This window comes from Pan paniscus, chromosome 12 (genome assembly GCF_029289425.2).
Source record: "Pan paniscus chromosome 12, NHGRI_mPanPan1-v2.0_pri, whole genome shotgun sequence".
NCBI classification, from domain to species: domain Eukaryota; kingdom Metazoa; phylum Chordata; class Mammalia; order Primates; family Hominidae; genus Pan; species Pan paniscus.
The window spans coordinates 87,734,918-87,753,270 of NC_073261.2; the positions used below are offsets into that span (position 1 = coordinate 87,734,918).

Below are 18,353 nucleotides of genomic sequence, written 5' to 3' on the forward strand. Positions count from 1 at the left end.
ATGACAGTTAAAGGAATTTGGCTCAGGGCCAGAGCCAGTTTCTTTTTTCTTTTTCTTTCTTTTTTTTTTTTTTTTTTTTTTTTGAGACAGAGTCTTGCTGTCACCCAGGCTGGAGTGCAATGGCGTGATTTTGGCTTACTGCGACCTCCGCCTCCTGGGCTTAAGCAATTCTCCTGCTTCAGCCTCCCGACTAACTGAGATTACAGGCGCCCGCCACCATGCCCAGCTAATATTTTTGTATTTTTTTTTTTTTTTTAGTTGAGACGGGGTTTCACCATGTTGGCCAGGCTGGTCTTGAATGCCTGATCTCAGGTGATCCACCTGCCTCGGCCTCCCAAAGTGTTGGGATTACAGGCGTGAGCCACTGTGCCCGGCCCAGTGCCAGTTTCTTTTAGTGTTTTAGGGAACAACCTAGACAGATTTATCAGTGCCTGGGAATGTTCAAGGCCCGGTTTGGGTTCAAGCCTGCTAGGAAAAATCTGCAGCTGGCGAGGTGACAAAGGTCAAGGCACTCTGTGACTTTTGGTCAGGATACAGAAAGCAGGGGCAACTGGCAACTCTACACTTGTGAATAAGAAAATGTTCATTCTTTTCTTCTCTGGGATTTCCTAAATGATTGCTGGCACCTAGAGTATGAGAACCCTGCGTCGAACAATTTAATAATCAAATTGGTAGCTGGGTTGCAGTCAGCTTAATAGTTCACCTCTGAGGCCTCTTGGCTAATGTATACATTGGTAACTTTAATAAGAGTGGAGAGATCTGCAGGCAGCATCTTGCTCAAGTCACCAAAGTTAACCTCACCAGTGAGAAGACAACTGAGCGTGTACCTCGCCTGACTGGCTGCCGTGGGCAGCATCACACCTGACCTGAATCCCTTCACAGACCCAGCAGAGGGCTGTGTACAGAGCAGGTGCTCAGAAAATCCATGCTGAAGTGAATTAAAAAATAAACAAGATCTTTGGTTTATTATCGGTTACCAAGAAAGAGGAAGTGTGGAAAGCTACTTCCACTGAGATAGCTTTCCTAACTGTTAGGTAGGAAAATGCCAGGGCTCCCACTGGAGGGCAAAGTAGAATCCAGAACACACCCATATTCTTGGTCCATTTCCCAAAGGTCCACGCCTGAGAGATTTCAAGCTGAGTAAAGGAACAAGTCTTCTGAAGATGCAGATTTTGGTTTTATTTCAATTCAGTACAGTATACATTAGTATAACATACTTTTTTTTTTTTTTCAAAATCACCAACCAAAACCCATCACCGATACTTTGATTGTCTAGGAAAGAAGGAGCCCCCAGCCTTGTCACATACAATCTCTGTCCCTGGTGCAATGTCATCCGCACTGTGCTGTGAAAGGCAAGGCTCTCTCCTCATCCTAATGGTTCCTGTCTCCAGTGCTTGCCTGCCTTTCTTCCCAAGCGTTGGCCGGGCTGTGCTTTCTCAGTTAACCCAAAGGCTCTTGCAGGCCTTTTCCTCTCGGAAGTCCCCTCCCTCTCCCGAGAGAGAGAGCTGTTTTTATTTCCTCTTTTTTTTTTTTGAGATCGAGTTTTGCTCTGTTGCCCAGTGCAGTGGCATGATCTCGGCTCACTGCAACCTCCACCTCCCAGGTTCAAGCGATTCTCCTGCTTCAGCCTCCCAAGTAGCTGGGACTACAGGTGCGTGCTACCACACCCAGCTAATTTTTTATGTAGAGATGGGGTTTCACCGTGTTAGCCAGGATGGTCTCGATCTCCTGACCTCGTGATCCGCCTGCCTCGGCTTTCCAAAGTGCTGGGATTACAGGCGTGAGCCACTGTGCCCGGCCTCAACTTTTTATTTATTAGCTTGTTGGTCTTCAACCTCTGTAAGCCTCAGTTTCCTCACTTATCAATCATCTACTGCTGTATAGAGACAGGTCCATCTCCTAGCACGCAGGGTGAGGCTAATGTGACATTTGAAAACTCCGGAGTGCTGCTGACAGTGGTTGGAGGTGAAGGAGGAGGAAATAAAAGCAATGTGAGAATAGCTTTAAAGAAAGGAAGGGCAAAAAGTTGAAAAGAAAGAGGCAGTGTGGAGAGATGGAGCCAACAGCAGCATGGGAGTCCCTGGCTAGGGTCAGGGCTTAGATGACGACATTGTTGGTTGGGTTCACTTGCCCTCTGAACTGCACAGGGAATCGAGCTGGTCATGAGACATGGTCTGGAGCCAGTCACTGGAAAAGGAAATCAATACCCAGGCTGATTCTCAAAACAGCCACCATTTGTATGATTTTAATCCATAGAATCATTCTGAAAGCTTCTTAATCTTCACCTTTTTTCTGGACAGGAGACAGGTGGCTGAGCCTAGCCCTGGACTGGATCATATCTTCACACTTCCTTAAGCCACAGAAAACTTGCACCAGGTGGTGTGATCATACTCCTCACCAGGCCTCAGCAGCACAGGAGGGAAGCGGGGCTGTGAAGGGGGAAACAACACAGGTGATGCTTGACACCGCAGGCTGCAACATTAACCATTTGGGTGTGCTTCTGGACGGGCTTCTAGACCAGTGCTCTGTGGATGGCTGCCAGTGCGGGAACTGTTTATGATTGGTTCATAGTGAGATAAAGAACTTTAATCAGAGTGAAAAAAGCACACTTTGTTAAAGGAAGGCTTTCCTGATGAAGGGAAGCAGTGTGTTGATCTATAATCTGGTGTAAGGTGTAGGCTTTTTTTTTTTTTGAGATGGAGTCTTGCTCTGTTGCCCAGGCTGGAGTGCAGTGGGGCGATCTCAGCTCACTGCAAACCCCGCTTCCTGGGTTCAAGCGATTCTCCTGCCTCAGCCTCCAGAGTAGCTGGGATCACAGGCACCTGCCACCATGCCCAGATAATTTTTTTATTTTTACTAGAGACAGGGTTTTGTCATGTTGACCGGGCTGGTCTCGAACTCCTGACCTCAAGTGATACACCTGCCTCAGACTCTCAAAGTGCTGGGATTACAGGTGTGAGCCACCGCACCTGGCCCTTTTTTTTTTTTTTTTTAAAGACAGGGTCTCATTCTGTTGCACAGGCTGGAGTGCAGTGGTGTGATCATGGCTCACTGCAGCCTTGACCTCCCAGGCTCAGGGATCCTCCCACCTCAGCCTCCCAAGTAGCTGGGGCCACAGGTGTGCACTACCACACCCGGCTAATTTTTCTAATAATCTGTAAAGATGGGGTCTCCCTGTGTTGCCCAGGTTAGCCTCAATCTCAGGCTCAAGCAATCCTCCCGCCTCAGCCTCCCAAAGTGCTGGGATTACAGGCATGAGCCACCTTGCCCAGCCCAAGGTGCAAGCTTCTTATTGTGGGCTGGCACTTTCAGGAGTACTGCTCTAGGTAACAACCAGAAAAGAAAGTTATGAGGGAGCACATAGGAGGAGACGATATGGAAGCTCTCCTTAAGTGTGGCTGCAGAAAACGAGAAGGTATTGGTAAGGAGAAACAAACTGGATAAAGGCTTTGAAGGTACAAAATTTCAGCTTTCTTAAAACCATGTAAATCCCATGTCAGTAGCTTGGCTATGGGTTTTCTGTGACTTGCAGAAGAGAATAAGCATGAACTTTTGAGCCTGGCACAGTTGCTCACGCCTATAATCCTAGCACTTTGGGAGGCCCAAGGCAGGTGGATCACCTGAGGTCAGGAGTTTGAGACCAGCCTGGCCAACATGGTGGAACCCTGTCTCTACTAAAAATACAAAGATTAAGCAGGCATGGTGGTAGGCACCTGTAATCCTAGCTACTCGGAAGGCTGGGGCAGGAGAATCGCTTGGACCCAGGAGGCGGAGGTTGCAGTGAGCTGAGATCGTGCCACTGCACTACAGCCTAGGCGACAAGAGTGAGACTGTCTCAAAAAACAAACCAAACAAACAAAGCATGAACTTTTGAATCATACAAGCTGATTCGAGTGTAGTGAACTCTGTCGTATAGTGTGACCTTGGACACAACTCCACTCCGAAAAGCCAGCCTGTGGCATTACCTGATTGACTGCATCAGGCCAGTTCTGAGTCTCCAGGCAGAAACCGGAGTGCTTGGGATAGACAGCTCCATTCTTGCCCTTTAATGTGCCATCCAGGAAGTTGCCCGTGTAAAACTGGACCCCGGGCTGGGTGGTGTATACTTCTAGTACCCGCCCACTTGCAGCATGATGCACCCTGGTAAGAAATACAAACAACATGAGTCCAGGGCAGAAAAGCAGGCGGGGAGGAGTAGAAGCTGGGAAGCGGCTTTGAGACAGGAATCAGACCCAGCCACAGAGCAGACACAAGATATAAGGAGGAGATGAAGTTAGGAAGAGCATGATGGAAAATTCTTCCAGTCTCAAAGGCAAGGCATGAGCAGGTGGCTTTCAGGATCCTCAGTAGCTTCTTTGGGGCATCACAAAACAGACTCACTCCTGCCAGCTGGGGAGTAGGGAGGAAGGCAGCAGCCAGGTTGGAGAGAGGAAGGTCCTGGAGAGGCTGACATGCTTTTTTTTTTTTTTTTTTTTTTGAAATAGAGTCTTTCTCTATTGCCCAGGCTGGAGTGCAGTGGCGCGACCTCGGCTCACTGCAACCTCAGCCTCCCGGGCTCAAGCAATTCTCCCACCTCAGCTCCCCAGTAGCTGGGACTGCAGGTGCGCACTACCATGTCCAGCTAATTTTTGTTTGTTTGTTTGTTTTGAGATGGAGTCTGGCTCTGTCACCCAGGGGGGAGTGCAGTGGTGCGATCTTGGCTCACTGCAACCTCCGCCCCCTTGGTTCAAGCAATTCTCCTGCCTCAGCCTCTAGAGTAGCTGGGATTACAGGTACCTGCCACCACATCCGGCTAATTTTTTGTACTTTTAGTATTGTCGGGGTTTCATCATGTTGGCCCAACTGGTCTTGAACTACTGACCTCAGGTGATCTGACCACCTCAGCCTCCAAAAGTGCTGGGATTATAGGCATGAGAGCCACTGCACCTGGCCTGAGATTCTTTTTTTTTTTTTGAGATGGAGTTTTGCTCTGTTGCCTAGCCTGGAGTGCAGTGGCATGATCTTGGCTCACTACAACTTCCACCCCCTGGGTTCAAGTGATTCTCCTGCCTCAGCCTCCTGAGTAGCTGAGATTATAGGTGCCCACCACCATGCCTGGCTAATTTTTATATTTTTAGTAGAGACGGGGTTTCACCATGTTGGCCAGGGTGGTCTTGAACTCCTGACTTCAGGTGATCCACCCGCCTGAGCCTCCCAAAGTGCTGGGATTACAGGCGTGAGCCACCATGCCAGGCTGAGATTCTTTTTCATAAAGAATTAGGGCTCTGCTTGACCTGGCAAAACAACCAGCCCTGTCTCATGAAAGTGAAGAGAAGCTTTTCTAAATTAAACTGTCCCCCTCCCTGGGACTTAAACAGGCTGTTTTTTAGTTAGGTCTCCCCTCACAACAGTCCTGCTGTGGGTTTTCACTAGATTCACTGTGTTTTTTTTTTGTTTGTTTGTTTTAAATCAGGCCTTAGCTGGACATGGTGGTTCACGCCTGTAATCCCAGCACTTTGGGAGGCTGAGGCAGGAGGATTGCTTGAGCTCAGGAATTTGGGACCACCCCTGGCAACATAGACTTCATCTCTATAAAAATAAAAAATTTAAAAACCTAGCCAGGCGCGTGGTCCTAGCTACTTGGAAGGCTGAGGTGGGAGGATTGCTTGAGCCTGGGATGTCAAGGTTGCAGGTGAGTTGTGGTCTCGCCACTGCACTCCAGCCTGGGCGATGAAGCAAGACCTGTCTCAAAAACAAAACAAAGCAAAATAAAACATAAAAATCCAGGCCTCTACAGAGGGGAGTTTCCTGCCTGGTCCTGCACTTGGTGTTGAAGGGATATAGATAAAAAAAGGCCTGGGTCTTATAGTTTCACTGAGAGGCAAAACACATGCATGAAATTGTTAAAATATCCCCACCACAGGTAGTCACCCAAGAGGTTCTGAGAAAGATGCCTGGAGAAGGAGGGCTAGGATTTGTGTAAATGGGGAGAGAGCAGGAGGGTCTCCCAGGGTGGGGAGAGGAATGTGAGTAAGAGCACAGAGGAAGAAAGTGGGGTGGAGCTGCAGGAACACTGCTGGGGCCTTGTGCTGGGGCTCGGAGTCAGGAAAGGGTTTTTTGTTTTTGTTTTTCTTGTTTTTTTTTTTTGAGACAGACTCTTGCTCTGTCACCCAGGCTGGAGTGCAGTGGCGCGATCTCCACTCACTGCAACCTCCACCTCCCTGGTTCAAGCGATTCTCCTGCTTCAGCCTCCCGAGTAGCTGGACTATAGGCCCGCGCCACCATGCCCGGCTAATTTTAGTATTCTTAGTAGAGACAGAGTTTCACCATGTTGGCGAGGCTGGTCTCAAACTCCTGACCTCAAGTGATCTGCCCACCTCAGCCACCTAAAGTGCTGGGATTACAGGCGTGAGCCACCACGCCCAGCCCGGAGAAGGTCTTTGATCTTCTTTCTGTCACTATTTGGTTTGAGTCATTTTTTCTGCTTTATTTAAAAACTGTTGACCGGGTGCAGTGGCTTACACCTGTAATCCCAGCACTTTGGGAGGCCGAGGTGGGTGGATTACAAGGTCAGGAGTTCAAGACCAGCCTGACCAACATTGTGAAACCCCATCTCTACTAAAAATACAAAAATTAGCTGGGCATAGTGGCACGTGCCTGTTATCCCAGCTACTCAGGAGGCTGAGGCAGGAGAATCACTTGAACCCGGGAGGCGGAGGTTGCAGTAAACCTAGATCGCGCCACTGCATTCCAGTCTGGGCGACAGAGCAAGACTCCGTCACACACACACACACACACACACACACACACACACACACACACACAGAGAAAACTGTTAATTCTGCAAACATTTATTCATTATTTGCTAGTGCCAAGGATGATATTAAGTGTTGGGGTAGAGGTAGGGCTTCACAAAGATGAAATGGCATGAGGAACTGGGATTTGGTGAGAAGGCGAGAGCGTGCACACAAGTGTCTATCAGTCAAGGCTGGAGGCGGTGAGTGCTGCAGGAGATGCCTAGCCTCCAGCTGGCCATGGAGTAGGCAGGCATAAGTCACAGATCGAGAAAGCACAAAGGCTCTGGAAGTTCAGTGACAGCCGAGGTGACTTCACTAGGAAGAGTTAAGGCTTCTAACAGAAAATGGGCCTTAAAGAACAGGCAGAGAGGGAGAGAGCGGGTGCCGAGCAGGGGGAATAGGGGTAATGGCAGGTGGGGGACTGGGATAAATTCTACAGAGCTCACCTGTGCCATGGGAGCTTTGAGAAAATATGGGATGTGGTATTGGGTCACCTGTAGCATAGTAAATGCTATTGATATGGCCAGAGGAAAAGCTCCAAAGGAAAATAGGACTTGGTGTCATTTCTTCCTTACAGACTCAGGAAGTGAAAAGTACCTGACCTTGCACAAAAATGCTTTTCTTTAGATCCCTTCAGACAGAAATTGTGGTCAAAACCATTGAGATGGAAGTCCTGCAGGTGTTTTCCAAGCTCCACTGGCTTTCTCAGGTCGAATGCAGTTCCTTGCACTGGGGCAACTTCTCCTGATGGGAAGAGACAGAAAACAAAGTTGATAAATGCCCAAGTCTCATCTTTATATAGAGCCTCCACAAAGGCTCACTGGTTCTACTCTCTCCGCCTTCATTTTAATTTGTTAAGGAAATGGGAGCCCAGATCCTGGGAAACATGCAGAGAGACCCCATCTCTACCAAAATAATAATAATAAAAAAAAATAATAAAATAAATAAATGTAAAAAATTAGCCAGGCATAGTGATGTGTCCCTGTGGTCTCAGCTACTCAGGAGGCTGAGGCAGGAGGATTGCTTGAGCCCAGGAGGTCGAGGCTACAGTGAACCATGATTGCACCACTGCACTCCAGCATAGGTAACAGAATGAGACTGTCTTAAAAAACAAATATGGAGAGGGTGGGGAAGAGAAAAAAAAAACCCTCAAATAAATAGAGTATATGGGAGTATGGGCTCAGGTTATATGCAAATACTGCACCATTTTATAGAAGGAACTAGAGTATCTAATGATTTAAGTATCAGTAGGGGGTCCTGGAACCAATCTTCCATGGATTCCAAGGGACAATGGAAAATATATACTCATAAATATATAGTAACATATATATAAAAGCCAGAGTTGTTCTAGCTGAATCAAGTACAGGTTCTGAGCAGCGCAGGTGGAAAACCCCAGGATAAGATGATGGCAGAGGTCCACTTCCTCTTAAAATGATGGCCCACCCAGGAGTAAGTAACAGCCAGGTGCTAGAACCTTGCACCAAGTACAGAGAATACCAGTTTCCTCTGTAGCAGGCCAAATCACTCCAGCCATTTTTTCTTGAAGAGGAAAAGAAAAGGGCTCTGTTTCAGAGGCTTAAACAATGTTATGGTTGAGTTTTTGTTTTGTTTTGTTTTGTTTTGTTTTTTGAGATGGAGTCTTGCTCTGTCACCCAGGCTGGAGCGCAGTGGCGCGATCTCAGCTCAGTGCAACCTCCGCCTCCTGGGTTCAAGTGATTCTTCTGTCTCAGCCTCATGAGTAGCTGGGATTACAGGTGCACACCACCATGCTTTTGTATTTTTAGTAGAGACGGGGTTTCACCATGTTGGCCAGGCTGGTCGTGAACTCCTGACAGGTGATCTGCCCACCTCGGCCTCCCAAAGTGCTAGTATTATAGGCGTGAGCCACTGCACCCAGCCAAAAAAAATTTTTTTCTTTTTTTGAGACAGAGTTTTGCTCGTCGCCCAGGCTGGAGTGCAATGGCACAATCTCAGCTCACTGCCACCTCCGCCTCCCAGATTCAAGCGATTCTCCCACCTCAGCCTCCCAAGTAGCTGGGATTACAGGCACACACCACCACGCCCAGCTAATTTTTGTATTTTTAGTAGAGATGGGGTTTCACCATGTTGGCCAGGCTAGTCTCCAACTCCTGACCTCAGGTGGTCCACCTGCCTTGGCCTCCCAAAGTGCTGGGATTACAGGTGTGAGCCACCATGCCCGGCCTAAAAAGTTTTCTTATAGTCCCAGAGCTGTCTCATATATTTTAAAGGTAAATGCAAATGTTAGGAGGTTAACATACTCTTTTAGGGTGATAATTATTTTTCCCTTTCATGTGGTCAAATGGCAATTTTAGGAACTTGGCTTCCACTGTAATTAGGGGAGAGAAGTAGCATGCAAAGTAGGGCTGAAATCTTAGGAGGCTAAGAAAAAGCAGGAACTTGTACCTTACCATTAAAATAATTTAAAAAGTAAAAGAAGAACCAATTGCCAGTCATTTAAAACATTTGGTTCTGCTTTTGTGGGTTCCTAAATGCTGAGAGAACACACAAATCTATCTGAGTAAAAGAGGACATTTCATTTATTTTTCCTTTTTCTTTCTTTTTTTTTTTTTGAGACGTAGTCTCCCTCTGTTGCCTGGGCTGGAGTGCAATGGCCAGTCTAGGCTCACTGCAACCTCTGCCTCCTGGTTCAAGTGATTCTCCTGCCTCAACCTCCCGAGGAGCTGGGACTACAGGCACGCACCATCATGCCCAGCTAATTTTTGTATTTTTAGTAGAGACGGGGTTTCACCATATTGGCCAGAGTGGTCTCGAACTCCTGACCTCGTGAACCACCTGCCTTGGCCTCCCAAAGGGCTGGGATTACAGGCGTGAACCACTGCACCCGGCCCCATTTCTTTTCTTAAACTCAGAACTGCTGTTCAGAAATGTAGTCTTCCTAGTGCCTGAAGACTGGAGTTCTGAGTTCACATACAGCCTCAGGATGCCTAGGTACGAAGCACTCAAGTGAGACCCTGAGGTCCAGGCGATACCATCCTGGTGTCTGGGTGTCCACTGTTCAACCGAGAGAATCTGGGAAGTGCACAAAGGATTCCTTGCTCTTTTTTTTTTTTTTTTTTCTTGAGACGGAGTCTCACTCTGTCGCCCAAGCTGGAGTGCAGTGGCTCAACCTTGGCTCACTGCAATCTCTGCCTCCTGGGTTCAAGTGATTCTCCCGCCTCAGCCTCCCAAACAGATGGGATTACAGGGGCACACCACCATGCCCAGCCAATTTTTGTATTTTTTGTAGAGACGGGGTTTCAACATGTTGGCCAGGCTGGTCTCAAACTTCTGACCTCAAGTGACCCGCCCACCTTGGCCTCCCAAAGTGCTGGGATTACAGGTGTGATCTGGCCAAATTTTTAAATAGGGAATATTTGCACATGCAACCAATTTTTTTTTTAAGACAGAGTTTTGCTCTTGTTGCTCAGGCTGGAGTGCAGTGGCGTGATCTCAGCTCACCACAACCTTGGCCTCCCGGGTTCAAGCGATTCTTCTGCCTCAGCCTCCCAAGTAGCTGGGATTACAGGTGCCTGCCACCACACCCAGCTAATCGTTGTATTTTTAGTAGAGACGGGCTTTCACCGTTTTGGCCAAGCTGGTCTCAGGTGATCTGCCCATCTCGGCCTCCCAAAGTGCTGCGATTACAGGCAAGAGCCACTGAGCCCGGCCGAGACTACTTCGGCTTGCATTTGTCTGGTTTACTTTTGCATTCTTATTCTGAGTCACTTGGTTTGTATACAGCATTGTGTTGGGATTAAATGTGAGAGACTTGGCCAGGCGGGGTGGCTCATGCCTGTAATCCCAGCACGTTGGCAGGCCAAGGTGGGCGGATCACTTGAGGTCAGGAGTTTGAGACCAGCCTGGCCTACATAGTGAAAACTTGTCTCTACTAAAATACAAAAATTAGCTGGGTGTGGTAGCACATGCCTGTAGTCCCAGCTACTCGGGAGGTTCAGGTGGGAGGATTGCTTGAGCCCAGGAGTTCAAGGCTGTAGTGAGCTATGATTGTGCCACTGCACCCACCCCAGCCTGGGTGACAGAGTGAGACTCCATCTCAAAAAAGAAAAAAAACAACCCCCCCTCGCCCCCCCCCACACAAAATTGAGAGACTCTGTTTAATAGGCACATTTAACTGCATTAATACAGCATATATATATATGTATATATATAAACACATATGTGTGTGTGTGTTCTAACTGTTGTTAGTTCTGTCATTATACTTTATAGTATACTTTCTGTTTTTATGACTTCTGTTTTTTTTGTTTTTCTTTTTAAATCTTTGGGATGCCAAGGCGGGGGGATCGTTTGAGCTCAGAAGTTCAAGACCAGCCTGGGCAACATGATGAAACCCCATTTCTATAAAACAAAGCAAAAATTAGCAGGGCATGGTGGTGCACACCTGTAGTCCCAGCTACTAGAAAGGCTGAGGTGGGAGGATCGCTTAAGCCCAGGTGGTCGAGGCTGCAGTGAGCCAAAATCGTGCTACTGCACTCCAGGCTGGGTGACAGAGTGAGACCCTGTCTCAAAAAAAATGAAAAGAAAAAAAATCTTTTACCATATGGCCTGTGTTTGCATGTGTGCATTTCTGATAATTTAAATTTAGAAGGTTTGTTATTTTTGTTTTAGTGGTTCCATCTATATATAAGCATTTAATCCTCTTTTTCTTAGATAGAATCTGCTCTGAGCTTCTCTTTCCTCCCCTTTTCTCCTTCCTCTGCTACCTGAGTTAGGTTGCTGACACTTTCATCTGAAGGTATTTTAATAAAGGCACTTTTGTTTCCCAGTAGATGGTGCTAGAGACACAATAGAAAGAGGTTGCTTTACATCCTCTAAACCCTGATCAGTTCTGGCAGCATTCATAGTTGAACTTTTTGGATCTTGAAAGCCAAAGGCCAAATCCTAGATAGCAGTGTGACCCACTTGGGTATGCTTTTGTCCTGCAATGTTTACATGATAAACTACCTCCCAGACTTGCATGGTGGCTCATGCCTGTAATCCCAGAGGTTTGGGAGGCCGAGGTGGGCGGATCACTTGAGGTCAGGAGTTTGAGACCAGCCTGGGCAACATGGCGAAACCCCGTCTCTACTAAAAATACAAAAATTAGCCAGGCGTGGTGGTGCGTACCTGTCATATCAGCTACTCAGTAGACTGAGGCACAAGAATCGCTTGAACCCGGGAGATGGAGGTTGTGGTGAGCCAAGATTTCACCACTGCACTCCAGACAGAGTGAGACTCTGTCTCAAAAAAATGAAACAAAACAAAACAAAACAAAAAAAAGAAAAGAAATGAAAAGAAAAAGGCAACAATAATTCTTCTTTTTCTTTTTTAAAGACAGGGTCCTGCTATGCTCAAGTGATCCTCCTGCCTCAGCCTCCTGAGTAGCTAGGACTACAGGTGTATGCCCAATTATATATATACATATGTGTGTGTGTGTGTGTGTGTGTGTGTGTGTGTGTGTTTAAGAGCGAGGGTCTCGTTCTGTTACCCAGGCTGTAGTGCAGTGGCATGATCACAGCTCACTGCAGCCTCGACCTGCCAGGCTCAGGTAATCCTCCTGTCTCAGCCTCCTGAGTAGCTGGGACCCCAGGCATGTACCAGCACCCCTGGCTAATTTTTAAATTATTTGTAGAGATGGGGGTCTCACTTTGTTGCGCAGGCTGGTTTCAAACTCCTGGGCTCAAGCAATCCTCCTGCCTCAGCCTCCCAAAGTACTGGGTTTACAAGCATGAGCCACCATGCTCAGCAATTCTTCATGAAACAATTAGACTTGGAAAAAAAAGCAGGTATTCTCATGGGCTCAGGAAGATTTTAGTCTTACCAACCTATATTCTGAGTGGTAACTTATGCTTTCTTCTATAACTTTAAATGGTGTTACAATATTTAATTCTTCCTTAAAGCCACAGTCAACTCAAAATCTAACCCTTATGACAGTCCTAGTGTGATCGACTCAGGTCAATCAAAATTGCTTATAATTATCTCCCTTAAAGTATAACTACAGGTAGAAGGCTTGAAGAAACAAAGAAAGCTACAAAATTTTTGTGAAGGAAAGACAGAGGGCATACATCAGGTCTCTTTCCTGTTACCAAGCAATCTACAAATCAGTGTTTGCTTCAGCTCTTCCCTCTGTAAAACGAAGCTGTTATTAGCTGCCACATTACATGGAAATATTTGATAAATGATACGCTTGAACATCTTCAGGAGTCTGGCATAAATAAATATATATAACAGGGCCAAATTTCAGGCTACCATATAGAACACAGAGCAGAGGGCACAGAGGGTAAGACTTTAAGCATGACAAAGAAGCCCTGACTTAAAATTAGAAAACTGGGACAATTCTAAAATGATGAAATTTTTGGTAAATGAGAAGAAAAAAACAGTGAAGGCTCCAATCTATCTTGTCCATCCTCATGCACTGACACACTTGGTCATGTGCTTAATGATCAGGTATATGGAAAATGTGGAATTTGTCCCCCAGATTCGCCATGTCTCTGGGCCCTTTCTCATAACTAGAATGAATGTTCCTTCTGGGTCCCCTATGCCCACCACACTCTGGCAAAGTCCAATTGATCGTTCAAGAATATTCTCTAACATAATTTCTTCTTGTGAAATATTCTAACCTCTATAGCCAGGACCAATCTTTTTTTTCTTTGTTCTCATTATACTTAGAATAGACTTTTCTCAAAACGTTCATCATATTATGACATAATTACAGGATTTGTCAAAGTCAAATAAAATATAGAGATGAATCTCTCAATGTTTTATTTGAGAATCACAGAATTGGCCAGGCGTGGTGGCTCATGTCTGTAATCCCAGCACTTTGGGAGGCCGAGATGGACAGATCACTTGAGGCCAGGAGTTCGAGACCAGTCTGGCCAACATGGTGAAACCCTGTCTTTACTAAAAATACAAAAATTAGCTGGGCATGGTGGTGTGTGCCTGTAGTCCCAGCTACTCTGGAGGCTGAGGCAGAAGAATTGCTTGAACCAGGAGGTGGAGCTTGCAGTGAGCTGAGATTGTGCCACTGCACTCCAGCCTGGGCAACATAGTGAGACTAAGTCTCAAAAAAAGAGAGAATCACAGAATTGCAATTCAGAGTGCACACACAGCCTAGGTGGTCCTCAGCATGTCTGGAAAACAAAGAGAAGGTTGGGAGTTTTATTAGATATACATATTTTTTGTTTTTGCTTTTTGTTTGTTTGTTTTTTGAGTCAGTGTCTTGCTGTCTCACCCAGGCTGGAGTGCAGTGGTTTGATCATAGCTTACTGCAGCCTCAAACTCCTGGGCTCAAGGGATTCTCCTGCCTCAGCCTCCCGAGTAGCTGTGACTACTGCAGTACATCACCACACCAGCTATAATTTTTAAATTTTTTTGTAGAGATGAGGTCTCACTATGTTGCCCAGGGTGATCTTGAACTGGCTTCAAGTGATCCTCCTGCCTCAGCTTCCCAAAGTGCTACGATTACAGGTGTGAGTTGCTGCACCTGGCTGGGAGTTTTATTAGAAAGAGAAATGTTACATACTGTTCTGAAAGAACGCTCATTGGCACTAAAGAAACTTCTGGGAGCTGGCAGGCTCTGACTCGTGAGTGACAGCAGCAGGTGAAACTAGTGTTAGAGTCACAGCAGGTCATTTTAGCGATTACTAGGGTGAAACTGGTCTCAGGGTTATAGCAGGCTGTTTCAGCTTTGCAGAAAAATCAATTCTTGGAGCAGGTGCTATGTACCCTAACTGCTCTTTTCCCCCGGCCTCTCAACTCTGAGTTAGTTGGGTATGACAATGACCCAGTTTGTATAACCAACATTCACATATATCAAGTGATGTGTCTATAAGGAAAGTGAGTTCCTAAAGGGCAAGAATTGTGCCCTATTTATCTCTGTACCCTCTGGGCATGAAGCAGAGCCTTTCGTTGATTGAAAAACTGATGAATGAAGGCAGGAGAGGCAGAAAAAAACCCAGAGGCAACTGTGTATATTGTAGCATCTGGTGACGAAGAATGAAAGATCTAGAAAGGGGCTTAGGAATTCCCTCATCCCGTCCCCTTACTTTGCAGATGGTGAGTTTGAGCCCCCGGCAACTGAAGGGACTTGCCCGAGGTGACACATCTGCATAGTGTCAGAATCTCCACTCAGGCACTTTCCACCTCCCTCTGGAGTGTCCGACTTGGTTACAGCCCCTTACGTCCCCAACCCCGACAGTTGCTCTTGATTTTTCTCACTAAGAATTTAGAAAATGAACATGCAGTTTTTCTAGCCTTGGTTTATCTGCATATATGACTTTGTGCTTTGGTGCTAAGAATAGAAGGAGCTGTCAAAATAGCTCTCAGCAATGCTGAGTGTTCAGGAAAAAGAAGCGGAAATGGAAGGGGTACCCTCAGACAGAATGTCACATCCTCCAACTTTAGTTCTGAAGCCACCAGAAAGCCAGGGGTGTCGGCAGGGAGAAGCAGTTTCTGAAGAGGATTTGTTATTCTCCTGGAGGCCAGATGGGTGTGTATTAAGGTCTGGGCAGCAGTGCCTGGCAGATGAGGGGCTCTGACCCAACAATCTAGGGTTACAGCTCTGGGCCAGAGGAGCAAGCAGCTCATGCCCTATTTCAGAGAATGTCTGACTGCAGACAGCATCAAGGGCCCACTAGAGGTTGTTTTCATAAATACAGAGACCAGAAACTGCATGATGACAGCTGTGGAGGGTGTAGGGGGTGGGGTTAATCAGGGTTGGGTTTATTAGGAGCACACAAGAAGGAGGGAGGGGGCAAGAGAGTTGAGTGTGTGCAAAGGGGTGATTCTCATGATGGACTTCTTAGTAGAGACAGGGTTTCACCATGTTGGCCAGGCTGGTCTCAAACTCCTGACCTCAAGTGATCCACCTGCCTCCGCCTCCCAAAGTGCTGGGATTACAGGCATGAGCCGCCTCACCTGGCCCGCATGATGCACTTCTGTTCTAGGTGGGGGGGGGGAAGGGAAGGCATAGTTGGGGAGGGACAGTGAAAAGGTAGTAGTTATACCAAAGAACTGTATGTTCTTGTGGTGCTGAAGAATTATTGGAGCTGAAAGACATCTAGAATAGCGATCATGGAAGGTTGCAAAGACAGGTCATGACAAAGTCAAAGAAGTGAGCAGCTGAGAAGGGTGAAGGACAAGATCATTGGATGAGTGGATCTCAAGCTGAGTGGACCAGGCGCGGTGGCTCACGCCTGTAATCCCAGCACTTTGGGAGGCCAAGGCGGGCAGATCCCTTGAGCCCAGGAGTTCAAGACCAACCTGGGCAACCTGGTGAGATCCCGTCTCTACAAAAAATTAAAAAATTAGCCAGGTGTGGTATGGTGCACACCTGTGATTCCAGCTACTAGGGAGGCTGAGGTGGGAAGATCACTTGAGCCTGGGAGGTCAAGGCTGCAGAGAGCCATGATCATGCCACTGCACTCCAGCCTGGGTGACAGAGTGAGAGCTCGTCTCAAAAAAGAAGCAGAGTGGTCAGGGTATCACCAACATGGATAAGAAAATAATCAAGGATTATGACAAGAGTGATGTTAGAGTGACAGTAAGCCAGGAAGAGGTGGAAGTGACTGGGAGGGGGGATGACTTAACAAAGAGAGTTCATGAGGGTGTTACTCTAGCCACTACAACTGCCTCATTTTTGCAAGAAGATGAAGTAGATCTGATCACTGGAAATAGGACTTTATAACATTCCAGATCTCTGTCACAAAATATTAAACCTTCCTCTTTCTATTTGCATTCTTGACAGAGTTATAATTACCTGCACTCTGAAAGTGAAGGAAAAACTCACTGCCTTCACAAAATCCATCTGCCTTGATTCATATCTCTTGTCTTACATAAGAGATTCACACCCACATTCTATTATGAGGAATTTGGCCTTTTCCCCATGACTGCTTGTGGCAGATTGCATTCTTCAAAGATGGCCACAGTAGTCTAGATCCCATCCACATGCTCTCCTTACAATGTGATGTTGACACTTCTTCACTGAGCCGTGGAGTCTGTGTTTCCTCTTTTGAACTTGGATGGACCTTTTTAACCACCTTAACCAAAAGAATGTGGCCAAGTGATGCTGTGTGATTTCTGCAGCCAGGTTATGTAAAAGGCTCCAGCCTCGCCCTCTCTCTCCCTCTCAAGACATTTGCCCTTGGAGCCCTGCCACCATACTGTAAGGAAGCTCAAGTCACGTGGAGAGGCTGTGTGTGGGCTGTTCTGGCTGACAGCCCCAGCAAGGCCTCCAACCAACAGCCAACATCAACTGCCAGACATGTGAGTGAACAAGCCTTCTGATGATTCCAGCCCTGTTCTAATCTTTTAAGCTGAGGCCCTAGACATCATGTGCAGAGACAAGATGTGCCCTGTCTAAATTCCCCGCCAATAGAAACAATTAGAGATAATAAACAAAGTGCTGGAGTAATTTGTTGTATAGCAATAGATTGCTAGTATACTGCTAGCATCTAAGAGGTGATGTTTTCACCTCCTAGCACTGACTTCACAAATTCTGACAGGAGACTAATTTTCCTCCCTGGCTCCTCCTTGCCCTCACCCCCAGCCTTTTTTTTTTTTTTTTTTTTAACATAGAAGTGCCTTCACGTGATTATACCTTAAGAACATTAATCCTTGCAATTACTTTTGGATGGGGAAAAAACAAACACAAATTTGTTAGTTTACCAATTTTTGAGAGTTTTCTATGTGCCAGGCATTAAACTGACCTCAGAAAGCCTAGAATCTGGTGGAAGAGACAGATTAAAACAATAAAAATTTATTTATTTATTTAGAGACAAGGTCTCACTCTGTCACCTAGGCGGAGTGTGGTGGCATGATCACAGCTCAATGAAGGCTTGACCTCCCTGGGCTCAGGTGATCCTCCCACTGCAGCCTCCCGAGTAGCTAGGACTACAAGTGTGTGCCATTGCCCCTGGCTAATTATTATTATTATTATTTTTTTAGTAGAGACGGGGTTTCACCATCTTGCCCAGGCTGGTCTCAAACTCCTAGGCTCAAGCAATCCACCCGGTCAGCCTCGCAAAGTGTTGGTGTGAGCCAACGCGCCTGGCCAAAACAATAAACATTTACAGGAGAGTGTGAGACATGCAAGGAAAGTGAAATTCCTAAGGCTCTGGGGGAGCAGGGAGCATCATCAAACTCAGCCTCGGGGGTCACTAAAGGTTCTCTGAGGTGTGACAGATCCTAATCTTTATTTATTTATTTTTTTTTGAGACAGAAGTTCGTTCTTGTCGACCAGGCTGGAGTGCAATGGCGTGATCTCGGCTCACGGCAACCTCCACCTTCGGGGTTGAAGCGATTCTCCTGCCTCAGCTCCCAAGTAGCTGAGATTATAGGTGCCCGCCACCACACCCAGCTAATTTTTGTATTTTCAGTAGAGACAGGATTTCACCATGTTGGCCAGGTTGGTCTTAAACTCCTGACCTCAAGTGATCCGCCCACTTCAGCCTCCCAAAGTGCTGGGATTATAGGTGTGAGTCACTGCACCCAGCCAGGATCCTAATTTTTTTTTTTTTTTGAGACAAAGTCTCACTTTGTTGCCTAGGCTGCAGTGCAGTG

At 46.7% G+C, this 18,353-nt stretch overlaps 1 protein-coding gene across 1 annotated transcript in view; it reads right to left on the reverse strand.

The window, feature by feature from the left end:
- Positions 1 to 1,153: 1,153 nt before the first annotated feature.
- The window catches only part of GALM (galactose mutarotase), a 73,994-nt gene continuing 56,794 nt past the window's right edge, over positions 1,154 to 18,353 (reverse strand). The window contains exons 5-7 of the mRNA XM_003817634.6: positions 7,379 to 7,520; positions 3,966 to 4,140; positions 1,154 to 2,429 (exon numbers count right to left, since the gene is read on the reverse strand). Coding sequence (XP_003817682.1) covers positions 2,352 to 2,429; positions 3,966 to 4,140; positions 7,379 to 7,520 — 395 coding nt within the window. The 3' untranslated portion in view covers positions 1,154 to 2,351. The remainder of the gene's footprint in view (positions 2,430 to 3,965; positions 4,141 to 7,378; positions 7,521 to 18,353) is intronic.